The 27,571-nt window shown below is 39.0% G+C and overlaps 1 protein-coding gene across 1 annotated transcript in view; it reads right to left on the bottom strand.

Annotated features, from left to right (window-relative positions):
- Positions 1 to 214: 214 nt before the first annotated feature.
- Positions 215 to 27,571, bottom strand: part of CFTR (CF transmembrane conductance regulator) — a 367,232-nt gene continuing 339,875 nt past the window's right edge. The window contains exons 25-29 of the mRNA XM_067746815.1: positions 25,329 to 25,484; positions 15,750 to 15,839; positions 3,826 to 3,998; positions 3,081 to 3,186; positions 215 to 1,925 (exon numbers count right to left, since the gene is read on the bottom strand). Of these exons, the coding sequence (XP_067602916.1) occupies positions 1,725 to 1,925; positions 3,081 to 3,186; positions 3,826 to 3,998; positions 15,750 to 15,839; positions 25,329 to 25,484 (726 nt within the window). The 3' untranslated portion in view covers positions 215 to 1,724. The remainder of the gene's footprint in view (positions 1,926 to 3,080; positions 3,187 to 3,825; positions 3,999 to 15,749; positions 15,840 to 25,328; positions 25,485 to 27,571) is intronic.

Here is a 27,571-nt window from a genome sequence, read left to right as displayed (position 1 = left end):
TTGTACATTTAGAAATGGTTAAAATAGTAAAATTTAGGTTATGTATATTTTACCACAATTTAAAAAAAGAAATAATTTTTAGAGTGTCTTAATTCACATAGGATTCTCAAGAAGCTATATCTAAAGGAAAGATTCATGTTTTGTGTACCATGATCCTTAGAGACTGAAGTAAGAGATCAATGAGACACGATTAATGAACACATCTGAAAACCCCTAAGTTTCACACAAATATATGGATTTTATTGACACACGATATTTTCCTACAGTAATAAATAGAATGCAATCTTAAGGGTTACTTTGGAGTTGAGAAGGCAGTGTATCCTTGATAGGGGTGGTCAGATTTTGTGGTACCATTTTCTTTAGAACTGCATCTAAGAGGGAACAAGTGTACTGGCCGGGAATCACACAGGTATATGCAATATCTGTGTGGGCCCTACTGTTTCTCTCCACACCAACATAATTCATAATTCAAACTGGCTAATATCCCCCAAGTTTTCCCCTCCTCCCAGTTTTAACATATCATAAAAATAGCTAGTACCATAAAAGTCAACATTTCAAATATAAAAATCTCTTATACAAATATAATTCATAATATAATCATTCTTAAAATACAGCCATTTATATGAGTTTGAAACATTATTAAAATAAATATTTCCTAGAGAAAATTTCATTTGCATCACAAAATTATAAAACAGAAGCATATAAAACTAATTCATGATTGACTCTACTTCAGTGTGTCCATTATCTCTCCTGCTCAGTATATACAGTATGAAGTACACATAGGTAGCCTGAAAACACACCACATCACCCTTTCTATACCTAGATCTTTGAATTTCACGTACATCTACCTGTAGCGCCCACAGCCTACCTGCCTACACACTCTACCTGGAGCTTCTGGGTGATGAAGGGTTCTCCTGCACCAATTTGCATTAAAGCGTTTTTCCAGCCATCCTTCAGTTCAGAAGTCTTATGAGCTTGTTACTTTCTGGAAGCAGACATCTTCTCTTCCAAATCAAGGGAGCTACATCTTGGTTCCCTACATGGGACTGTAACAGCCCGTTTCCCAGATAACGGATGTTTTCTGATTTATTTGCATTTGGGTATTGCTGAATGGTACTAACCCTGATTTCCAAGATTGGGAAGTTCTGTCTCCTGACTGATACTTAGGTGTTGTGTGGTGCATATTTTGATGGGCTGTCTTGTGACTCTCACAGCATTCCATTACTTGCTTGGAAACGGGGCAGTCTGAATCCTTAACAGACAATATAGCTGTGTTTTTAAATATCGTGGAGAAAAAGGTATATAAACATATATAAGCCACTAAAGTTTCCAGTTATCATTACTTAATTGTATCTCTAAGTAGTATGATTACAGTTCTTCTTCAATAATATAAATGAGTAAGTTTCACTAAACAATAAGTTGAAGAATTAAGCTGGCTGACGTTTACAGCCACCTTTCCAGTGACGACCAAAGGGAAAAGTTTTCAGGAAAAGCTGGCTTGCGATTCCAAGTGGTAAACCTTCAAGGATTTGAAGTACCTGTCACACGGTTTGACCATTGCCAGGAAGCCATTCATCCACGGGAACATCCTTAATTCCTCTTACCCGAAGTTTTCCTTTTTTAAAAAAACATCATTCATCCTTGTTTTCTGAGGCAGAAACTCTTTTTTTTTCTTTTCTTCAACTCCACGCGTGAATGTCCCAGGCAAACCTTTGTTCTGCTCTCTAAAGCCTTGTTTCTTGTACCTCTTCTTCCGTCTCCTCCTTCAGGGCAGCGATTTTGGACCGAGACGTCTGCTTGCTCGAGTTCCGGTGGGGGAAGAGCTTCAAGCGGACTGTGGGGCTGATCGCCTGCCGGAAGAGGCTCTTCTCGCTCAGCATCCTCTGGATGGAGTCGTACTGCCGCACTCTATTCTCCTCTATGACCTAGGGAAGTGGCCGTTAGTGACAACTCGGACAAAGAGGCAGGGCGGACCAAAGCAAGGCAAGAAGGGCACAGGCTCAGAGGATGAGGAAAGCCAGAAAGAACACACAGCGAGTGTCCAGAGGCTTGCAGTCTGAACAGTCAGGGAGAGCTTGTTTCACTGCTGAGTCCTCGTGCTTTATGGAGCTTCTACCATTGTGAAATCAGCTGTAATTTTTTACTTAGAAGCTGGGAGATTGCTTTTTTTTAATTGATATAGTACTGAACAATGTGCTTCTTCAGAGAACTTTAGAGGAACTAAGGGGGCTTTGAAAACAAGAACTATTCATGTTAGATCCCTTGTGTATTAACCTTACAAATGAGTGTTAAGTCCACAGCACCATAAAGAGTTGAACCATGTCAACAGTGGATTTGAAGCTTAACAATTTCAAATTGGTCAGGATGTGCCTGAGTTACTGTGCCTCCTTCACTCGTTCAAGCTGAACCTGACCGTAGCTGGGCAAGAGGTTGTGAGTCGGCCCCTAACTTATCACTCGAAGCTTAGTAATAATAATGGTAATAACAATCCTTCAGTAAGAAAAGCATTTACCTCCAGGAGCCTGAAAAGCCTTAACAGAAATGATGTGATACATCATCCTCAGGATTTCCTTGTGGCTAAACCCAAAGGGATTTGTAAACATCACTTGAAAGAATCGGTGACAGTTTTGAAACCACAAATGAGAAGGTGGTTGGGAGACGCACTAAGCTGAGTTCCAAATAATGGCTAGAAGAATGAAATAAACCTTTCAACTACTGCGTTAAAACCATACATCAGGTTGCAAGACAATCCAGGCCTGTTCTGGACCCCATCCATGGGAGATTCAGTTACTGAAAGCATCAGCACCTAGTCTTTTTCATGACTGATCCCCAAATAAAAGAAGCAAAAAGTATAGATGTTCCAATTTATTAATGTAATTTAGTAATAAGCTGCTATTTTAGATTGGCTGAATTCCAACCTCAACTCGTTGCACAAAGTGAGACACTTGGGCAGGTATTTTGAGTAAAGCTGGATAGCTGTGAGCTTGTACATTGCTGTGACTTGCAGGAACCAGCACATATCAGATTGTTATCAAGAATCAAAGGAGAGATGAGATCTTAGGTAAATTAGAAACACTCACCAAAAATCGCTGACATTCCAACATTGCCTCTATCCTGTGTTCAGAGAGGATTACTGTGCAATCAGCAAATGCTTGTTTTAGGGTTCTTCGAATGATCTGGTATGTTCTAGCAAAGAAAAAATACCACATATAACATCACAGAATGTTAATAATCTGTCTCTATCCTTGATAACATACCTATTCTTCTGTCAATGTAATTCCTTAAATTATCTTTCCTTGAATCCTTTTAACAGAATGTTGCAATAGAGTCAGCCACAATCAGCTTTCCAACCACAGGGCAGATTCTAAGTTTTCATAAATAAATAGGACAAATATTTGGGAAAAAATTTCACAGTTTGAAAAAAGTTTCCCAAATAAGTATATTTTTCATTATGTAGCATCAATAGTAGTTCTTTATTTTATGCTATAAATATTTCCTATGTTATAAATGGGATAGTAAGGAAGACCATAAGGACCCAGGTATGCCTATGTAACTAAATATTTTATCACACGTCAATAAGGGGGAAGAGTTTGTATGAAATTGCAAAATTACACTTAGAAGAGAACACATAGCTCTTATACTAGGAAATAAGCACTTGTGTGCATGTCAAATAGTAACTTTTCCACTGGGCAATTATTTCATATCTAGAAGGTAGTCTCCTGCTTGCAGACACGACAGCCTGATGGAAATTTGTGTCAATATGAAGTATGTCTCAATGATTCTTTTCCCCCTGTGTTATTAAATAGCAGGAATTCGGAAACTCACATTGGATCCAGATGAGCACTGGGTTCATCAAGCAGCAAGATCTTTGCTTTACTGAGAACGGATCTGGCCAAGCACATCAGCTGCTTGTGGCCATGGCTTAGGACACAACCCCCATCCATAAGGACAAAATCAAGCTTCCCAGGAAACTGCTCTATCACAGATCTGAGTCCAACCTGCAGAAAAGAAAGAGGAAAAACACTGGGCTTAGGAGGGGTAGTTCACATACTACAGGGTTAAAAACACTTAAGAGGCTGATAATCTGAAAAGACAGGAGTTCTAAAAGTTTAAATTTCATAACAACCCCCCACCATTCCTGCTATCTGGCTTTAACTGAACAAAAGACTATGTATAATCTTGGCAGCTCTAAAGCATCAGTCTACAGACAGTTTCAGCTCTGTACTTTTCCTTTCATGAGGTTTTCAGGGAATGCCTATTCTATGCCAGGTCCTCCAATAGGGATTAAAGAGAGGATAAATGGTCCGTGGGCCCTGCAAAGCTCAGGGTTTATAAAGACATACACAGATAATTATAACACAATTTAATACATGCTAGAAAAGATAATATGTATAGAATGCAGTTACTTACTGTATCATGACAGATTCTTTTATGTTACCTTCCATTCTCTACTCTGGAATAACAGAGCATGAAAGGCAGCAATAAAAATCAACTGAGGAGCCATTTAAAACCACATATGGCAATGTACTACTCATCTCTTTAATTCATAAAAACTGACTTTAAGAAAGTCACGAAACTATGAAGTAAAAATAACTGGAGTTAAAATAGTGGTGTATTACTGGAGATTTAAAGGTGCTTAAATATTCGGGTGGAATATGAGAGTTGTGTTAGGGTCAACGGCTTATTTTTTTAAGCTAGATAGGAAAAATAAATAGGTTGAAAAAGCAAATGAGATAGAGAAACCCATTCTTTCGAAATAAGATAAAAAATGTAACCTTGCCTCATATCACTTATTCAAATAAATGTGCATTGACATATGTATTTTTGCCAAGTGTTGCTGAGTGTTTGAGACCTAAAGAGATACACATATGATTATATCCTGCCCTTGGGAAGTCTGGGATTTAGTATTGGGAGGTAAGATGTGTTCCCACCTACCTGTAATACAGGCAGAATAAGATAGTGGCCTTAAGACAGACTCTCACGAGTTCAGTGATGAATCTGGAGATGGCTCACATCACTGTGTTTGTTCAGTAAATATTAACTGTGCCCAGGATATGTATTGCAGCCAATATTCCTTTCCTTGAGTGGATTTCTCATTAAAACAACCTCACTTTGTGTGAATTCATTAATGTTTGAAAAGAGTTTCTGAGATGGTAGGGAAAATAAACATATTAATTAGACAAGGGGGACTATTCTCATGTATCCTGGAAGACTCAAACATAAAACTAATTTTGGATCTAACCAGCTGAGAATGTGAATAAGGGCTCTTGGGTGAGGAACTGGAGGACTTGTGTTCTTTCTCTCTTCAACTTTCGCTTTTTATTGGCTTCAGCCTGTGAACCTGCTACATCTCTCCCCTCTTGAAACAAAACCCCCTCATTTGCCTCCAGATTCTCCTTTAGCTATTATTTATTTATTTAACAGATCTTTACTGGAGTATAATTGCTTCACAATACTGTGTTAGTTTCTGTTGTACAACAAAGTGAATCAGCCATATGTATATATATGTCCCCATATCCCCTCCCTCTTGAGCCTCCCTCCCACCCTCCCTATCCCACCTCTCTAGGTCATCGCAAAGCACTGAGCTGATCTCCCTGTGCTATGCGGCTGCTTCCCACTAGCTAACCATTTTAAATTTGGTAGTGTATATATGTCGATGCTACTCTCACTTTGCCCAGCTTCCCCTCCCCTCCCGTGTCCTCAAGTCCATTCTCTATGTTTATGTCTTTATTCCTGCCCTGCCACTAGGTTTGTCAGTACCATTTTTTTTTTAGAGTCCATATATATGCGTTTGCATACAGTATTTTCTCTTTCTGACTTATTTCACTCTGTATGACAAACTAGGTTCAGACTCATCCACCTAACTACAAATAACTCAATTTCGTTTCTTTTTATGGCTGAGTAATATTCCATTGTATATATGTGCCACGTCTTTATCCACTCATCTGTCAATGGACACTTAGGTTGCTTCCATGTCCTGGCTATTGCAAATAGAGCTGCAATGAATATTGTGGTATATGTTGCTTTTTGAATTATGGTTTTCTCAGGGTATATGCCCAGTAGTGGGATTGCTGGGTTGTATGGTAGTTCTATTTGTAGTTTTTTAAGGAAACTCTATACTGTTCTCCATAGTGGCTGTATCAATTTACATTCCCACCAACAGCGTAAGAGGGTTCCCTTTTCTCCACACCCTCTCCAGCACTTATTGTTTGTAGATTTTTTGATGATGGCCACTCTGACTGGTGTGAGGTGATACCTCATTGTAGTTTTGATTTGCATTTCTCTAATAATTAGTGATGTTGAGCATCCTTTCATGTGCCTCTTGGCCATCTGTACGTCTTCTTTGGTGAAATGTCTATTTAGGTCTTCTGCCCATTTTGTAATTGCATTGTTTGTCTTTTTGATATTGAGCTCCATGAGCTGTTTGTATATTTTGGAGATTAATCCTTTGTCCATTGCTTCATTTGCAAATATATTCTCCCATTCTGAGGGTTGTCTTTTTGTCTTGTTTATGGTTTCCTTTGCTGTGCAAAAGCTTTTAAGTTTAATTAGGTCCCATTGGTTTATTTTTGTTTTTATTTTCATTACTCTAGGAGGTGGGTCAAAAAAGATCTTGCTGTGGTTTACATCAAAGAGTGTTTTTCCTATGTTTTCCTTTAAGAGTTTTATAGTGTCTGGTCTTACATTTAGGTCTTTAATCCATTTGGAGTTTATTTTTGTGTATGGTGTTAGGGAGTGTTCTAATTTCATTCTTTTACATGTAGCTGCCCAGTTTTTGCAGCACCACTTATTGAAAAGGCTGCCTTTTCTCCATTTTATGTTCTTGCCTCCTTTGTTGTAAATTAGGTGACCATATATGTGTGGGTTTATCTCTGGGTTTTCTATCCTGTACCATTGATCTATATTTCTGTTCTTGTGCCAGTACCATACTGTCTTGATTACTGTAGCTTTGTAGTATAGTTTGACATCAGGGAGCCTGATTCCTCTAGCTCCGTTTTTCTTTCTCAAGATTTCTTTGGCTATTCGGGGTCTTTTGTATTTCCATACGAACTGTAAAATTTTTTGTTCTAACTCTGTGAAGAATGACATTGGTAGTTTGATAGGGATTGCATTGAATCTGTAGATTGCTTTGGGTAGTATAGTCATTTTCACAATACTGATTCTTCCAATCCAAGAACATGGTATATTTCTCCATCTGTTTATGTCATCTTTGATTTCTTTCATCAGTGTTTAATAGTTTTCTGAGTACAAGTCTTTCACCTCCTTAGGCAGGTTTATTCCTGGGTATTTTATTATTTTTGCTGTGATGGTAAATGGGATTGTTTCCTTAATTCTTCATTTTGATTTTTCATTGTTAGTGTATAGGAATGCCAGAGATTTCTGTGCATTAATTTTGTATCCTCCAACCTTGCCAAATTCATTGATTAGTTCTAGTAGTTTTCTGGTGGCATCTTTAGGATTTTCTATGTATAGTATCATGTCATCTGCAAACAGTGACAGTTTTACTTCTTCTTTCCCAATTTGTATTCCTTTTATTTCTTTTTCTTCTCTGATTGCCGTGGCCAGGACTTCCAAAACTATGTTGAATAAGAATGGTGAGAGTGGACATCCTTGTCTTGTTCCCGATCTTAGAGTAAAGGCTTTCAGCTTTTCACCATTGAGTATGTTTGCTGTGGGTCTGTCATATATGGCCTTTATTATGTTGAGGTAGGTTCCCTCTATGCCCATTTTCTGGAGAGTTTTTATCGTAAATCGGTGTCGAATTTTGTCAAAAGCTTTTTCTGCATCTATTGAGATGATCATACGGTTTTTATTCCTTAATTCATTAATACGGTGTATCACATTGATTGATTTGCATATATTGAAGAATCCTTGCATCCCTGGGATAAATCCCACTTGGTCATGGTGTATGATCGTTTTAATATATTGTTGGATTCTGTTTGCTAGTATTTTGTTCAGGATTTTTGCATCTATGTTCATCAGTGATACTGGTCCATAATTTTCTTTTTTTGTGATATCTTTTTCTGGTTTTGGTATCAGGGTGATGGTGGTTTCATAGAATGAATTTGGGAGTGTTCCTCCCTCTGCAATTTTTTGCAAGAGTTTGAGAAGGATCAGTGTTAGCTCTTCTCTAAATGTTTCGTAGAATTCACTTCTGAAGCCATCTGGTCCTGGACTTTTGTTTGTTGCAAGATTTTAAATTACAGTTTCAATTTCATTACTTCTGCGCACGGGCTTTTTCTAGTCGCAGCCAGTGGGGGCTACTCTTTATTTCAGTGCACAGGCTTCTCATTGCGGTGGCTTCTCTTGTTGTGGAGCACAGGCTCTAGATGCGCTGGCTTCAGTAGTTGTGGCATGCAGGCTCCATAGTTGTGGCTCATGGGCTTAGCTGCTCCGCAGTGTGTGGGATCTTCCCGGACCAGGGCTCAAACCCATGTCCCCTGCATTGGCACACCGATTCTTAACCACTGTGCCACCAGGGAAGCCCTAGTTATTATTTAATGTCTCCCCCTTTTCTCATCTAGAAATCTTAAATAATGAGTGTGTATCTGTTGTCTCTACTGCCTGAGACCATAGAACATTTTTTCCCTTCTTCAAACATCTATTCCTTGCCTTATGAGAAACCACACCCTCTATGGACATTTCTTCTTATTATCACATGTAGGTAATTCTCCCTCTTCCTGTCCCTTGAATATTAGTTTTCCTCATTGCCAACTCTCCAAATGCTCCTTCTGAGATCTCATTCATGCTCAGAGTATCAACTACCACCGATAAGCGAATGATTTTTCATCTTTATATCCAGCCCTGGACCTCTTCCAAATACTTCTTAATCTTCCATCTCCTTGCCAGCCCTATTACAACAACCCTAGGCCAGGCCATTATTGTCTCTTAAGCTTCATACTGTAATCTCAAGTTGATTGTCACCCGACAACCCCACAGGGATCCTTCTAAAATATAGGTTTGACCCCATCATTTCTCTGTTTTAAATACTATGGTGGCTCTCCTGCTGACAGAATAACTGAACTCTCTCAGATGGCAGATAAGGCATCCAGAATTGAGCCCCCTCCACTTTTACTTCCAGCAGCACTAAACACTCAGCTTGTAGTTCCCCATACACCTTGACCTTCTCAGGTTTGTGCCATTGCTTAGCCGGGAGCACCATTCCAAATACTCCTGATCATCCTCTAGGGCAGTCAGGCACATAGTCACAGAAGTATGGGTGCAAGTTCCCCTGTTAGACTGTTGGCTTCCTGAGGGTAAAGACATGTGCTCTTTAGCTCACTACCAATGTCAGACACATTGTCAGCCTCAACACACCCATTCATTTGTTCAACAAATGTGTACTGAGCCCCTGGAATGCTGGCCAAACAAAACAAACACAGCTTTGATGAATGACAAATCAATCCGATTTAAGGAAGAATGACAAATGGTAAATGAATGAGTGCTGGTTTTAGCTCCCCCAATATGGAGTGTGATCTAAAACCAGTCACTTCACCTGTCGGTGTGCCTCCACTTTCTCATCTTTAAGACTCTATAAAACTCCTTAAAAACAAATTATCAAATAAGAAGTTCTTTAACACTGATAGGTCAGCATTTCCTTTCAGATCAATCAGAAATACTTGAGAATTTTTCTTAAGTCAAATTAAGCATCAAGAAAAGTGCTGATGAAAGACTGGAGCTATGAAGTCACACAGAAGTGGCTTTAAGTCTGCACTCCACCACTCGCTGGCTGACGCTGCCAGATGTGTTACTGGAAGTCTCACTTAGCTCACTGGAAAAAAATGGAGCAAATACTAGGATAGACTTCAAAGGCTTGTAATGGGGACTAAATGGGATAATTTGTGGAAAGAGCTTGCCACAGAGTGTAGCTTGTGGTAAGCACCTAATCAACCCTGACTATTAGTATTGTTAGAGCCTGGGAAATCCCAAGACATGGGCCTGGCCACTGAAACGTTTCCCTGGTATGACAGTATGACTTGTAAGACTTTCCCTTTACAAGTTATCTTGGAAAGCAAGTTAGCAGAAAGTGTCACAATACTAGTAATTTACATCATGCTTAGTAACAAGGTTGAGACTTTGTTAAGAACATTGCAGCATGTAGTCTCCCTTTAGATTCACACCAATCATACTCTAGTTTCCTAAGGCCATAGGGGGAAAGCTACTTTAGTGTGTTATACTTTGTACTTTCTTGTGATAGAGAGCTGAGCAAAGTGTGTGGTTCTTACCCAAATGAAACTATTTCTTAACACAAGTAAATAAGTACCTAAATATATAGCACTGTCAATATTTAGAGAAGAAAACTGTATAAAATGAGTGACAGAGACACAGGCCAATCTAGGGTGCATTTTGCCACATTCCTATCTCAACTGTTTTACTCACTATCAAGTATAGTAAAAATCTTTTAAAATCATATTCACTAGAGAAAGGTCAACATAAGTTAGTAAAAGTTTACTAGTTTGAAGTCAGTGAATATTTAACAAATGTATTAATTACCTATTTTCTGCCAGATATTGTGATAGGCTTTGGAGAGAAAATGGGAAGCAAGATAGACTAGTAATTGGTTTTTAAAAGATATAAAGTTCTTGTTACCAACTCCATGTACTGATAAGAATGGCTTAAATTAACCTCGTGATTGTTTGGGTGCTCAGTCATGTATTCCTTAATGGACTCTTACTGAGAGTTTATTAAGTTCTAGGCACTATGGCAGACCTGGGAATTCAAAGATGAATAACACAAGGCTCTGCCTTGAAGGAACTCATGGCTCAGACAGGGAGAAAAATAATAGGTGGGAAATTACTGTCAAAAGAGAAAAGAGCTATGGGGGGGAAAAAAGACTTAAAGGGAACTTGCTACAGAGATCATCTAATTTAGTGATCTTTAACAGCAGAATTCTTTAAAAATAAATATATACATGTATACACACATATACATACATATTCCCAATATAATATTATTTACACTATTGTCACAAACCACTTTTCAACAGATTAAAAAAAATACAAACTTTAGATTAGCTCTGTCCAAACTAAGGTGAATTTTAATTACTGGGATCTAAACTTTTCTAAGTATTTTCGTTCCAACTTAGCATTACAAATTAATCAAAGCATCAAAAGTTTGTGGATATAAAGAACTTTGGGAAGAAAGAATTTGCCAGATTTATGCAGTTGAGCTAATAAATCATATGTATTTCCAAACTACTATTTACAAAGAAGAAATTTTATTTTGTGACATATGAAACTTAAAAAATGTATTACAGTCTGTAAAGGACCAGGTATTTTCTTCAAAGTGTTGACTTTTGCTATTGCTGCCCTCTGGAATGTTATTATAGAGCAAGAGTTTGCTCTTGTGATAAGGAAACATGAAAAAAAAAAAATCAGAAAAGTGAACTGTGGTTGGACTGGGCAGTTATAAAAATAGACTCTGTCAACTCCTTTAGACACTCCTTTTGCTATTCTGCAGGTTTTCCAGGGCAAATTTTCACCTTAAAAGGCCACTATTTCTGTTAGTTTGTTTGCCCTCTAAAATAGCTTACCTGACTATCGATGTGTAAGGAAGGAAACTATTTTCTAAGTAATCCAAAAAGCAAACAATTACCGAACAGTTTTCCTTCTAAAAGCATTCTAAACCATTCTAGAACCAACAGATGTGCTGCTTGGATGACACAGGGTAACACAGACTGTGGTGAAGGAGCCTGAGATTCTGGATGCCACTGGGAAAGCTCACTGTGGCGAAAGAGCCTGTGAACAAGAAATCAAGGGAGACAGCTGTTTCTGCACCCACCACCCAGCTCAGCTAAGTCCCTCCGATGTCTCAGGGCTCAGTGTCCTCATTGCTAATGGTGATACCCGTTGTGTGTCAATCACAAGGCTACCTGCATGATACATTACACATGAACCATTTATTTATTCATTTAAATAAATGAATCAGATCATTCATCCATTCATTCATTCATCCAATCAATGTTTATTGAACACCATGCACATGCCCAACACTACTCTAAGCAAGGAAATACCACAGTGAATATCTCTGCCCTCAAGGAACTTACAAGCCAGTGGTGGACATGGACAAGTTAAGAGGTAAATCTCTCTCCCGTGCGAAGAAAGCTGTGAAAGGGGTGGAGGTACAGGATACACGTAGGAGGGGCTCCTCTCTCACACCTGGAGCATCAGGGCAGGTTTCTGGGAAGAAGTGATGTGTAAGGAGAGGCCTGAATGGTGAGGGGGATCAGGCAGTGAAGGGCTGGGGGTGCCCCAGGCACGGAGCGTGTGAAAAAACCTCTGGAGAACAGACAGCACATGGTACCTTAGAGGAAACAAAGGAATTCAGTGTAGCTGGATCCTGGCAAGCAGAGGCAGTTGGGGAGGGAGTTTAGAGAGGCAGGCAAAGATGAAATCATGAAGGACGTTACAAGCCACCTTGAGCAGTGTGGACTTTGTCCAACAGGCAATACGGAGCCTTAGAAGGGGAGAAACAAGTGCTCAGATGCAAGGCTGCAAAGAACAGAATGAACTGTAGGGAGCCGGTAAGAGAGACACCGGACAGGAGCCTGTTTCTAAAATCCACATGAGAATTAGTAGTGGTGTGAGATGGGGATGGAGAAAAGTGAGTATATCCTAGATTTTTGCAGGAGACAGTCTTGACAGGGCTTGGTATGTGAAGACAGGTGGAGAAACTGGGAGTCAAGGATGAGACCCAGGTCTTGGCTTTGGGCAACGAGAAGCTGGTGATGCCATCCACTGGAATTGGAAACGCAGGACACTTGTGTGGGTGGGGCAGCTAAGAGACTCACTTATGGACATAAGATGCCTGTCCATGCTGAGATGTCAGGTCGGGAGCTCTGGGGACAGGTGGATTTGGGAGTCATCAGCACAGAAGTATTAGTTAGAGCTAAGAGGATGCATGATATTTCCCAGGAAGAGTAAGTAAAGTAAGAAAACAATTAGATTCTGACAAGCAACAACATTTAAGAGACGGCCAGGTAAAGACCTCATGAAAACATGATTATAATAGCTAACATTTACTTAGTACCTATTATGTGGCAGGCCTTAGGCTGGGCCCATTATACATATTAGCCTGAAAATGTACAGCAATGCTACCAATTTATTAGACCACAATGTTAGGGTCATCTTTTTGTTTCCTTAAGATTCAGCCTCCTTTGAGATTCTCTTTGGTCTACACAGCTGGTAAAGTCAGTGCTCCTGTGGAGGAGCTATCTGGTCCTGAGTTGTTTGTGAAGGGGAAAATTAGATCTCTGTAGTTCTGGGTCTTAGAAACTCTTTCCCTCCCTTGGACTTGCTTTAAATTCATCCATAGAATTATAAGGCATACAGTGCCAAGATGAAGGTACGGGCCTAGGGCACAAAGGGTAAGGAAGCTGCTTTGGCCAGTTTTGTTTCCAAGTCTTAGAGCTTGTAACTAATCATGTTCCTCATGGCTTCACACAATTCAGTCCAGATCTGCAAAGATAAGGTTTCACACTGGAGTGCAGGGCCCAATCCAAGGTAGGAATAGAGTGTTTCTTGGCCTGACATTGTCATCGTGCACACTTTTGATTTCCGTTTCAGGGAAAGGGGAATTACAAAGAATTGGGATAAGATTCAAGTGTTTGGCTCTCTGCTGTTACTCAATTCATTTCCCTCTAGAGAAACAAGTCATACCAAGGTCACAGAGAGGACTTAGATGAAATGAAATTCAATCCCAGTTTGCCCTGGCCAATCCTGGTTTACACCTTTTGTCCCATTATCCTGTCCAGGTGAGAAACTGACCCCTCCCTAAATGGTCCTGTTTGGGCAAAGTATATGATCAACCATATAGGACTAAAGTCCAGACCCCAAAACTTGTAAATCAATGCCTTTTCTGCTTCTCTGGGATGTTGCTTTTTTGTCTGTGCTCCATTCTAAGGCCTCCTCAACAAAAATTTATCACTGCTACTCAAACACATGGCATAACTGTAAGGACAGCAACCCATCTCTGTTTTTGAACAGTAAATTATTTTTAAAAGGATCAGTAAAAAAGATATACCTAGGGGGCTTCCCTGGTGGCGCAGTGGTTGAGAATCTGCCTGCCAATGCAAGGGACACGGGTTCGAGCCCTGGTCTGGGAAGATCCCACATGCCGCAGAGCAACTAGGCCCGTGAGCCATGGCCGCTGAGCCTGCGCGTCCGGAGCCTGTGCTCCGCAACGGGAGAGGCCGCGATAGTGAGAGGCCCGTGCACCGCGATGGAGTGGTCCCCGCTTGCCGCAACTAGAGAAAGCCCTCGCACAGAAACGAAGACCCAACACAGCCAAAAATAAATAAATAATTAATTAAAAGAAAAAAAAAGATATACCTAAGTATGAGTTGATCAAATAAAAATCTAAACAGGCAAAATTTCTGCACATATTGGCATTTAAAATCTTAACCATGTCTTCTAAAATTTTAGATTATTTTTATGATCCTGATTTCCTGTAAACTTTATTGTGACTTGGCAATACTTGCAGATTTTATAAAGTCTAATGTCTTCCTTTCAAAGTTTCTCTCCCACCACACTGTGTTCCTATAGTTCATTCTCTGAAGTCACATCAAAGACCTTAAAACGTGTCACTTGCAATTTAGTTAATGTTTTCTTTAAAACTCCTGTTTGTTCGGTAATAAGGAAACTTTGATAATGAAGACGGTTAATCTAAGTGCATTTTATTAGGGGCATGTTAAGGTTAGACACTCAATGGGTAAGTGTTTAACACTCACAGGCATTTCAAAGCTTCTGTCAAGATCTACTCTGAAGGGAGGAAGCCAAGGAAAGAACATTTGGGATAAACCGAACTGGGCTTTACAACAAGGACCAAATATGTCAGAGACAGTGGAATAAAGCTGTTCTCTGAGAAGACCTTTGCATCTCAATGTTCTTAGGTCCCATAATTGTAGTCTGCCACCATCCAGAGCTTTGGACATAAACCTCAAGTTTAGTAAACTGGAACAATTTATGTTCTCCTTTTCTTAAATATAATGCCTGTATTTCAAGGATTATCAGTTAACAGCTAGGGTGTCGGTTAAGGGAACCAAGAATCCCACTCTAGCTCTCCCCCAGCCCTAAATTCCTTAACCACCTGGTGGGTAAATACAGGGTATTATTTAGGAATTTAGATTCCATTTTAATCCATGTATTTCCTACGGTGTCCTAATGACCTCAGGGAATAGAGTCTGCCACATCTACGTCATGTGGTATTTTGGCTGGAGGTGCTCACAGCCAAAGCCTCTGAAGGCGGTTGATTTCTGGTGACTTCCAGAGAAGACTGTAGCCATCTTCAGGTGTTCTAGGATGATCATTAACCTTTTGTGCTAAACCTATGCTTCCCAGAGAAGTATATCATGGCAAACCAAAGCCTCCTTCTTATGCTGGGAAAGTTTCAGAACCTAGACAGGGAGTAGATGAGATGGTGTGGACAGATGCTCCTCTGTATCGGGAATAATCCTGGTGTGCTGTAGGTGTCTGGGTCTCTCCTAGTTCATGTCTCAGGGATGCGCATTTGGGAAGAAGGCCAGAGTATACTATCTCTGGGGCCTGAGAGTTGGAAACTTACTACTGAGGAAAGGGCTAGGTCTAATCCAAAACACTTGGTGCTCGAGGTGTATTAGAGTTTTCCATTTTAAAGTTATCCACACACACATGCACATACATGCACAAAAGTGTATAAAATCATCTCAGCTGTGATAACCACTCGTGTGTATGAGCAACCTTTTTCAGAATTACTTCAGTGAGCATCCTTACCTCATCAGCAACTTTCCATATTTCTTGATCACTCCACTGCCCATAAGGATCCAGGTTTTTTCTAAATGTGCCATAAAAGATGAATACTTTCTATATCAATAAAAAAAGAGGAAAGCATGAATAACCTAAAAAACTTTGTATATGTCCCTCATTTTATTGTGAAATATTCCAAACAGAAAAAAATATTTAAAGAAATAGCACAATAAACATCCATGTACTTACCATCCAGTTTTCTTAAATTTTTATCATATTTGCTTTGTATATTTTTAAGAAATAAAATATTACAGCTACATTTGAAGCCCCTTGTTAACGCTTATCTAATCACAATGTCCTTAGAATAAAGAAACTGAGATCACTATAAGTTGTGGGAAATTAATTTTTTTTATTCCTAGTAATATTCCTTACTATGAACAAATATAAAATTAAAGTTAAAAATTATAAGTTTATGAGTTATAATTAACTTGTTAGAAGAAATTCCTATTTTGTTCATGTATTTTCCCTGGATTTCTTTTATGATCCTAGCTTCCTCAGGGATTCTGAAACTCTATGAATTTACAGACACTCAAACACATATATTCATAGGGTCTATAAACCAAGGCACACTTCTACTTATACAACCAGACAGACACAGGAAAGTGTCACGACTTAGAAATCAGTGAAAGAATGAGAATCAAATATTTGTTTAACTGAATGTATGACACAGAAGGGAAGGGAGGCAGATGAGCTGGATCCTGCTGAGGTAGCAAAATGACAATCAAATTTCCTGTAAGGAGCATTGCAGAACTATCCCCCCTACTTGCTACATCACTGTCTACTTAGGTCTGCCTATATGAATAAAAAATTTTTTTTAAAGAAAATCACTGTCTCACTGGGAAATGCTGATGCAACAATAAAGGTAATATTTAGGTCTCTCTCTCTCTGTACACATGGGTGAACTGAAAAATACTTTTGATGTAACATTCAGAAAATTTTTTTCTTTACCATTTTTCTTTTGCCTTTGGTTAATAACATCCAGTCAGGAGAATTGAGAACTAAATTCTTTGAAGCTTTAGTTTTCATTAATTGCCTTAGGCTAAGAGAGAATGCTCAGTGCCCAACTGGTCTGTGAGGAACTGCACAAGGTAAGTCAGCCCCAGATGAATGGTGTCTGTGCCTCTCAGGCAGAAGGAGAGTATCCTCACCATGGCAGCCAAGTTCAAGGACAGTCACATTAGAAACCTCAGTCCCCGGGGCATAATTTATGGCTTAAAGAACAAAGTCTTGTGGCCAAATATCACAGGAACCCTCTGGAGAAGGCAACAAGACTTATGCTGGTATTTCTTAATCTGCATCAAATCACGTTCCTAAGGGATGCTTCCACTGCTTTACAGAAGTGAATATAAGAGACAAATATATGACTCATAAGAGATGATGGATATATTTGTACATCCTCCTCCAAGCTTCCAGGTAAATGAAAGTAATGTCCAAATAAGCTAAAGAGAGCAGACAAAGTGTGCTATCAGGAGATTCTGATAAACTAAAGAGAATTAAATAAGAAGCGGCTCTGAGAACGCCAGTCAATGTATTATTGAAGCAATTAGGTTTATTTGGTATCTAAAGTTCAAAGGCTTGCCAATGGAATTTTGCCATTTACTGTTTTTCACATGTTTTCTTTTAATATTATGTTTCTTTATATAAAAGCTTCTAGCATTATTGAGAAACATAGGAAATAACAACTGTGAGGGTTTACCAAGTATAAGCCAATGTATTACTTCACTGAAGTTATCTCCACCGGGAACTCAGAGGCCAGAACACAGAGCTCCGGTCTATGGCAGGCTTACCGTGTGCCTGGCAAGGCTCCTTACATGTGTTATATCTTTTTATCTTCATATCAGCCTAATGAAATAGATCTTATTGTACATGAAGAAATCACAGCTGGGAGAAGTTAAGTGACTTGCCCAGGGTTACTTAGCTAGTAGTTATGGAGCTGGAATTCAAACCTAATAGTGTTTGTCTCCAAACCTGTGCTCCTCATAACCATAGCAAAATGCCTCAAGTCCTGGGCAGACCAGTTTTTATTCCTATCTGGAGCTCAAGAAAGATTAAAGGTTGAGCAGGTGCAGCCCATTGGGTCCATAAAAAGCCCATCAGTGCTCAGCAGCATAGTCATAATCCAAGCACTGCTATCCATCCCTCTGGTCACGGGCTCAGTTCCTGCACTGGGAGTGGAGATTTCAGCTTCCTGTTCCTATTCAGGATCTGACTTGAAGGTTTTTATATGGGTTACAGTGTCCTTGTAACTTTCAAAGAGACTTAACACATCCAATGGAAGAGCACAATAGGAAATTTTACTTTGGCCAAATGGAAAAGGCCATTATTCTGGAGGACTGTGTAGAGGCCAAAGGTGTCATAACATCAAAGCAGACGCAGAAGTTATAAAGGCAAGGTGCCTTCCTAAGATGCTGTGGCAATGCAGCTCTGGCCTGGTAGGTATACCTGTGAACAGGAACCCAATATCTTTGAGCCTTAGTGTTATTGTAAAATGGGGAGATGCTACCTTTCTTCTCAAATCTTCTCTCACTTCGGGCTTTCCCATTTTGATAGATGGCACCTTCGTTTTATCAATCCACAAACCTTGGAGTCATCTATGACTTTTCTTTCTTCCTGATCCTCCCAAAAGGAACCAATCATCAGTCCTGTGGATTGTTTTCCCCAATGTATCTCAAATCCATTTGTTTCTCTATCTCTATGGCCACCACATAGTTCAAGCCACCGGTATCTTTCTCTGAACGCTGTAAGAACCTCCTAATTGGTTTCCTTCCTTTCACTCTTGCCTCCCTCCCAGTCCACTCTCATTTAGCAACCAAAGTAATCACCACAAGTGTAAGTTGCATCATGTCATTAACCTTTTAAAAAAACTGTCAGCGGCCTTCCATTACATTCAGAGTAAAATGTAAAACCCATAAGATGGCCTACAGACCCTGCATGATGCAACCTCTTGCACTTCGTCTGTCTCATTTAGTGTCCCTGGCTACTCCACTCCCTTTTTCACTCCAGCCTCCAGCCACCTGGGTTTCTTTTACTTCCTCAGTTCACTTCACACATTCTATCCTCCCTGCCTGGGAATCTCATCCCCTACCTTCTTCCTATGGCCAACTACATCCTTCAGGTCTCAAGTTCAATGTCACTTCCTCAGAGAATCTCTCTTGCTTCTTAACATCGAATAAGGTCGTCCAGTAGGATACGGCTTATAGTGAATATTAAAATTACATATGCATTTATGAGCATTTTGTTTTTAATGTCTATCTCCTCTCCTAGACCATAACTTTGCTGTGTACCCTGTCATTAGCACACAGGCTTTACATAGTATATGCTCAGTAAACACTGCCTGAATAAATAAATGGGCTGATGTGAACATAAGAAGTAAAACTATGAAACATCATAGTCACAGTTCAGCACATACTATTTTTCTTCCTTTTGAAAGAATAGCTACCACAACCCAGAGTGTTTAAATGAATAGTACTAACAGCCCATTAAAACCTTGATGTTTGTAATTGCTTGAGAAATGGTATGCCTAACTTTTTTCACAGTAGCCTGATAATTTATATGTAATAAATGTATGGCAATATACTATATATTAATTTTATTTAAAATAGATACATATTCAAAATTACACTGGAAGAAAGTTTTTGTTGAAACTAGACATCCAAAAATTTTAGATGCAGTGGATTTGATACCATTCCGAAATTCTATAGGTCTTTTGTTTACAGTTTATTGTCTAGCATTAAAATAATACTTTAATTTTAACTTTAAAGAAAAATTAAGTGAAGGAACTGGTTCAGTTAAAATTCAGTTTCATACAACTAATCAAACATTCCATTCTTGTCTGACAAATAGCACCTGGCACTCATTTGCTTTGAGGGGTGCCAGTGGGTGTCCCATTGTTTTCTATACTACTGGGAACAGTGTTTCTACAAACTCATCTCTAAAGCTGAGAGGTCCTTGGAGGTCACCTTCGTCCTTTTCCTGGTGTACAGATGAAACAGCCAGGGTCCTAAGAAGTTATATGGTTTGGCCAAGGAGGCACAGTCTGATTGTGCAGCAAAAAATACGCTGGAAATTATATATCACAATGATCTTCTACCTCTCTTTCAAGAAACTGTTCACCGGTGGGAAAATTAGGATGTGCAAATATTTGATATTTATGTAATGTCATCACGTATGTATGCTACAAAAACAATTCTTGGGGCTCAAGGAAGAACAAAGAGAGCACCATTGTTCGCCACCTGACTCATCTCTTCCCTGAAGCTGACTCCTCAACCGCTCAGGTCAGTGGCGATGGCTGAGCCTGTGTGGGGCGTTCAGGGCTGGCCACGCATCACAGCAACAGGCATTATGCTTTAGCCTTGGAGGTCAGATGAAAAACAAAAAAGCATTTGTCTTCTGCGGTTATTGAGTGTAGTATAAATTAAATAAGTGGGAGGAATGACTCCTTATCCTTAAGTATATAGTGTTGCTTTGTTTTGGCTCAGAAGGGTGGGAAAAATATATATATATACACAATATGTATATACATACATATACAGTGTATAGTTTTATTAAAATGTGGCCCAAATGTTTATAAGCAACAAAGTATCTGTGATCTTGCCTTTTGGCAATGTTTGCAAAACTTTATTATACATTGAATTTGTACAATAAAAATTCATCAATATGAACAAATCGAGATCCTAAGGTTGGATTACAGAATGTCTAAAAGTAAATGCTGCTTTGCTTTTAGGAACATCTAGGAAGAAAAACAAGGTGAATTTTATGAGTCAAAAATGTTTAAGCTTGATAACAACTTGAGAATAACTTTAAAATTTTGATGTACGTATCATTTATTTGTAGGTAAATTGACTGCATGTAACGTGTTCAGATTTTTGTTTCTGTAAAGACATTTAATGTTTCACGACCTTTTACACTACGTTTTAATACACACTTTCTCAGAAATAGCATTAAAAAATGATTTTCAGATCTGGCCAAATTATCACAAATTTCAAATGGTTAGGCTCAGAAATAGTACAATTGTGTTGCACTAATGTCCATACTAGTTATTTTTCGTTTCTCCCTTGAATTCGGCACTCCACGCCCAATGCCCACTGCCCTCTTCACTTTAGTCCAGGCTCTCACCACATCACAGCTAGAGAGTTTCTGAGCCCATCTCCCTGCTTCCCATCCTGCCTGCTGAAGTCCTCTGTCCACACACAGCCAGCCGCAGCATACCCTTTGGCTGCTCTTTTCCTACCCTCCTTCCAGCTCAAGAAGACTCAACCCACTCCTCGACCACTTTAGTACTAGTGAAGTCTTTCCCTCTTTCTCCTAACGCTCCGTAACAGGTGGCCTCCTCTGCCCATTTTGCCCCCACAGCTCTTTCTAGTTCCACCTCTGTAGCTGTTTACAATATCCATGTCTAGGATCCTAGAATATCCTCTCCACAGCTCCCTGCCCCCAACCCTTCTAAAACCTACACATTTTATGACCCTTTAAGGCCCACCTCCATCATCATCTTCTTTGTGAAACTGTCAATACTCATTTGTCAATACAAAGATGAAAGAGACATGCTCCTCTACCCTTAAGGAACTCTAAAAAATAGTAACAACCAGCATAACACAGTGTGTTGTAATTGCTACATGCCAGGGAGTATTTTAAGTACTTCCAGTTATTTATTCCTTTACTCATTTAATCCTCATAAAACCCCAATGAAGTAGTTACTACCATTATACACATTTTACAGACAAGGAAATTGAGGCTCGGAGAAATTAAATAAATTGCATAAGTTTATATGGCAAGAAAACCCAGACACTGGTAGAACCACAGCCTCTTGTAAAAGAGAGCAAGCATTTAGTGACTCAGCAGAAAAATATACATCTTGAATTCCTACCATGTAACCTACTGTATGTGCTATATAAGACACAGAAAAATCAGTAAGGGAAAAAAAAAATCTATGTTTAATTTAGCATTGCTACTCTATTCTTCTTGCTAGATTTCTTTGATTGTTGATGATTTTGTCTTTACGTCTTGCTTCCTTAACTAGTAATGTCTACAAAGTGTTTATAATACTGAGTGGAAATTAAATAAATACACAGATAATTCCAATATAAGACATAGAGAAGTACCAGGAGAGATTTGTAAACAAAGTTCTAGATCCCATCTGGGACTGGGATGTGGGAGTGGAGAGCTGGGGTTAGAGTCAAGGTTAACAGGGAAAGGGAGTCAGAAGAGGCCATCTGGCAGAGTTTAACGTCTGAGATGCCAAAGTGACTCCAGTGAAGGAAGATCATCTCAGACAGAGGAAGTGCGTGGACAGAGGAAATGAGCGAGAAAAGTGAGGTATATCTCACGGCACAGTAAGTCCAGCTTGACTGAAACTTAAAGGTGCCCAGGTATGAGGAGTGGTGGATCTGACTGGACAGGTTGCGTTGGGACCAGATTATCAGGGACCTAACCCACAAATGGAAGAATCTGGATGTTATTCAGTGAAGAAAGGGGTGTCTTAGAAGGTTTTTGACTTGGCAAATCACAGAGTTGGAAAGCTACTGTAAAAAGTTTAATCTGTGTGCAACATGTAATAGAGAATTCCAAAGAATAAGGTGAGAAAAGCACAGCAGTGGGGGTAAAAGAAGGAAGGCTACAGTTCTGTGGTGGAAGTAGCAATGACGGAGCGTGGAGCTGGATTCTTGCTCATCATTACCCACGGCACTCCAACACTATACTTAATCACCTATGCTTAATTTATCATTTTGGCTTCTTCCTCTGATCGCTGACTTAAGGCGATGAGCTCCCACTGAAAGCTCATGGGTGGGATTGGGACCTCAGTATCTTTTACATAAGTATGGAACCTATGGTACGTATTATCATTTAAAGCATATGGAAGTAGTTTAATAACTAATTATTAAATTGTTAATTATTGTGAAATTGAATGTGAACTGCTGCACTCACAGTTTCATTGTTCAGCTCTACAGATACATGACTTGGCCCTATCTGATATCCCTGATAGCAAAAGAGGCTCCAGCTCTGGGGGAAGTCGTATGCAGGTATGGATTATTTTCAGATCATAAAGTCTTATTGCAGGAATAGGCCTAGTCATTCCCCAATTATAGTTTGCAGCCTTTCAAATTTGTAATTGAGGCTTTAAAATAAATTTAAACTTATTTTTCTGTTTTTCATGAATTAAGTGATTAACAAGATTCAAGGCGAATGAACAATTTTAAGTCTTGGTGTTCAATTGCCTAAGCCAATGGGACTCTGACTATAGGCCTCACCATCTTGTCCACGCTCTCAGAGCTGAGAGGTAGAGTAGAACAAATTAAAGAAGGCTCCACCTTGAAATGTACACAATGTCCTGTTTTCCACACTGGTACCTTCTCTAAGATTGCTTTCTAGCTGCAGGAGGGAAGAACACACAAATACACACACACACACACACACACACACACACACACACAAACTGCAAGAATTTGCCGAAACTAATGACATCTTGTGATTCCACAGCTGACGTCTCGAGATCACTATGAGGGAGAGGGAAGTTTCTTGTTCAAAGTTCCTGTTTCATGTGTCTGAAAACAAGTGATTAATTGACCTAGAGATCTCTGCTATCTCAATGTCAGAGGTCTTGGGGAAACTCTTGCAAGGTCAGAAAGATGGAAGGGAAAACAAAAGATGGAAAAGCAAACAAAAATAGTTCCTGGATTTTTAATTTCTTCTTTCTGCTTTTTAAAGATCAAACTCCAGAAAAGGAAAAAAATTACTTAATTTGAACTTTCAAAGGAAAGTTGGGAAAATAAAAGCAACTCTTGGTTTGGATGTTAAAAAGGTCTGAGGAGTTTACCCTCTTTCTCTCTTTCTTGGGCATTCACTTAACGTTCTCAAGATGTCACTGTACAAGAAATAGTACCTTCTGTCTACAGACATCCTTGTGATACCGGAAGACAGTCCCAGAAACCAGGGTCATAAACATGTACAATGAGAAGCATTTTTATTAGCACGATTACACAGTTTTAAAGGCGTAGCTCAAAGTATTTCTTGTTTAGTTTATAAAAAACTTGATGCCATAGAAGAGGGAAAAGGCAAGTTTGGAAGATTCATGTTGGCAGAGAGGCAAGATAAAGAATTTTCATAATTCTAGCTACTTGGTTTTCCTCTACGTTTTGCATATTTGGGTTCCTAAGTAGAACATACAATAAAACAAAAATCTTTTCATCACATGGCAGATAAACTAAAGGATTCTCAATGAAACTGAAATTATTTCTTAGAGCTTTGCTTATTCTAATGGGCGGATTTGTATAAACAAGAACAACAAAAAAGAACAAAAGTTTCACTACTGTAGTTTAAAATGGGATCAGAAAATAGAGTCAACTGAACGGCAGTGCATCTCGGAAAACCAAATTCTATCCCATGCTCTTCAACATTGTTATCTTGCCTAATGTTGTCACCTCGGGATACTTGTATTCCCAGTGTTTCTTTATCTTCAGACCCTCTGACAATCCCTTTTTTCTTTCTGAAGAAACAATACTGTTTTTCAAAAGTTCAACCAAAGCTGAACTTTTGAAAAAGCTTTTGATGAAGCTTCTGGCAACATGACAAAGTTTAGACAAATGAATTAAAAGCATCAGTCTAGCAGTTACAATATTTAGTGCCTCACTAGATGAAAGGAGCAAATGTTCCACAGAGGTAATCTATCAAGACATACAAGCTGTTTTCTCAGGCTAGATTTGTAGCCTGTAGCATCTACCTGGAGATGCTCCTGGCATTTTAATTTTGTGTTAAAAGTAGAGAATTGTTAGGACCATGGTAGTAGAAAGGATTCAGTGCTCATTAGTATAAGGGGAACAAAGATATTAAACCAGCAACTATATCCATAGAGATGAGAACAAACACCAGTAGATATACAGCCCATGCCTTTCAGATTTGGTCCCAGTAAAGACATTCTTTAGTTTCCATTAAGATCATTTAAAAATGGAACTGTTGCTATTTCTCTCATAATTAAAAAGTCCTCTTGCACAATAACACAGATAGAATGATACTAAGCCAGTGAGAATGAAGATCCTTTGTGACCCAAATCAAAGAGTGACATTAAAAAAAAAAAAGCTACAGATTACTCTGACATGGTTCATTCTTTTCAAAGAACAAAAAACCAATCATTACACTTTTTATTTTCAATTCCACTACTTCATGCTTCCAAGTGTTTGTTATTTCAGCAGCATCTTTTATATCTTGCAAAGCATTTCTCAACCTGCTGTGATTGCTAACTTGGAGCTCAGACCACTGAAGCAGAAACAAAAAGTTGATAAAAACAAAAGCCCCATGCTCCTGCTGTGGTTTACGTCTTCCGGAAAAAGCTATCAAAACTATTAATAGTTCGATAACTGTATGTCAGAGAATCCCAAACTTCTAGAAGTAGTTTCTCTCCCTATGAAAAGGCTGCATTGCAGAAAAAAAAAAGACAGCGATACATAGGGAATATATTTTGCAGGGAAATGTGAATTTCTTGAGTGCAAGTGTCAAATAAAGGGAACACTGTACTTAGTCATTTTTTTTACTAGCTAAGTCTTTCTGGCTTACCTGTGGTAGGACTCCAAAGGCTTTCCTCCACTGTTGCAAAGTTACTGAATCCCAAGACACACCATCTATCTGGATTTCTCCTTTGGTGTTCAGCAGTCTCAAAAAAGCCAGTAACAAAGTGCTCTTCCCTGATCCAGTTCTTCCCAAGAGGCCCACCTAGAATATCAGTGATGGAATTACTCCTGTGACAGATAGATACAATACCATAAATGTAATCTGATATTATACATTAATAAAAAACCCCACTGGAACCGTTTTCTTGTTGCTGTTGTTGTTTTTTAAATCATCACCAGGGGAAGTTTCACTTATTCATTCAAACCTTTTTGCACACTTCAAATTCTGACCAAAATTGATCTGGAACAGAGCAACCCTGGAAGACAATATAGAAACTGGCCATAACAGATTGGACCCCTGATGCTGGGTTCATTTATTACTGACCTTTACTAACAGCAAAAAGGTTGAAAATGCCCATTTTGCATGGAAGAAAACAAAGATACAGTGTCTTAATGCACTAATTTTTTTTTAACATGTTTATTGGGGTATAATTGCTTTACAATGGTGTGTTAGTTTCTGCTTTATAACAAAGTGAATCAGTTATACATATACATATGTTCCCACATCTCTTCCCTCTTGCGTCTCCCTCCCTCCCACCCTCCGTATCCCACCCCTCCAGGCTGTCACAAAGCACCGAGCTGATCTCCCTGTTAATGCACTAATTTTTGAGAATGGGCTCAAGCCAGAAGCAGAGACCTGTAGCTTGATCTAGTTCCAAACATGAATATGAGTTTGAAAATTAATAAATCTGCAACGGTTCTAATATTTAGATACTGCCATAGTAAAATAAGCGAGCATCAAGTTTAGGCCTAAAATAAAGAATAAGTTCACATTCTCACAGAAGGCAGGTTGGGCCTTACCACTCCTCAGTGGATAAGCACATGGACAGTTGTCAAATCAACTTTTTATATCCATTCTGATAGGCAAGAAGAGAATTTTAGGAAGCAAAAGGGATATTAAGGAAAAGAAAAAACTAGTCTTGTTCCTTAAAGACTGTAAGAACACAGCACGGAAGTGAGAAGGCTGTGCACTGCAAGGAGAGAAGAGGTGCCTCATGTGCCCCACAGGGAGCTGACTCTGTGTTCTGATGCCAGCCCAGACCCAGCTCTTAGAGGAAGATGCTGTGAGTGGGACAGAACATTTCTGCAGTCATTAACTAAACCCTGAATAAAGCGCTCGACATTTAGTGGCACTGAATGTTTCTTTCTTTCCCCTTACATTATTGCTATTTCTTTTTTATCATTTGGCCTTTTTACAAGAGAGCTGAACAAATGGTCTTGTAAATCGTGCTTTTTACACTATTTGTGGTAAAGGACAGTTTTGCTTTGTGTTTTAGTTTCCAATCCACCATCAGTACTTTAAAAAGTAGAAAATAAAAATGAATTTCTAAATGCTTACTCTCACTTTCTATACTTATTACAGACTAGTAACAGTTTCTAAACCAGAACTAGTTACAGACCACAATAAATGCTTGAGAGTGTACAGAAACCCACAATAATAACTTATTGAATACTGATTAGGAAGCTGGTAGTAAACTAGGCCTTTAGGTAAGCTGATTAAACAAAAGTGACACAATTGTCTTTCTGTCTATCATAAGAGCCCTATAATGGGAGTTTCACACGTTTGTTTTCTGAGACAACTGAGAAAATCAGATAAACAACAGGTTATACATAACACCCTGTTGAGGTTCTTCATACTACTAATCACAGTTGGTAATTATTTTATTTATTCTTTCCTTGATTATTGCTTGTATTCACCCAAAGAATATAAGTTCAAAAAGGGCAGGGTAATCTATCTTGTTTTCCACTGAATTCTCATCACCTGGCATAGTGGTTGGCTCACATAAATACTCAATAAAAACTTATTTGGATTGACTGAGAGACAGTCAGATGGAAGGCTGAATGGATGGATGGACAGACAGACAGATAGGTGGGTGAGCAGGTGGGTAGATAGAGGGAAGGAAGGAAGGAAGGAGGGGAGGAAGGGAGGGAGGGTAGATGAATGAATAAACTTATTTAGTAGATCTAATAAATAAATGGATAGAGTCAATTTTGGTCAATTACCAGATCAACTCTTAATTTAAAAATCTTGTGGAATTTCATATGCACACTTCTATTTCTGAATCAGCCCATGTTGTACAAACACATTCACCACACATCATGATTTTCCAAACACAACAGTAAGGCTTT

The sequence above is a fragment of the Pseudorca crassidens genome, chromosome 8, assembly GCF_039906515.1.
Source record: "Pseudorca crassidens isolate mPseCra1 chromosome 8, mPseCra1.hap1, whole genome shotgun sequence".
NCBI classification, from domain to species: domain Eukaryota; kingdom Metazoa; phylum Chordata; class Mammalia; order Artiodactyla; family Delphinidae; genus Pseudorca; species Pseudorca crassidens.
This window is presented reverse-complemented; position numbering and strand designations above follow the sequence as displayed.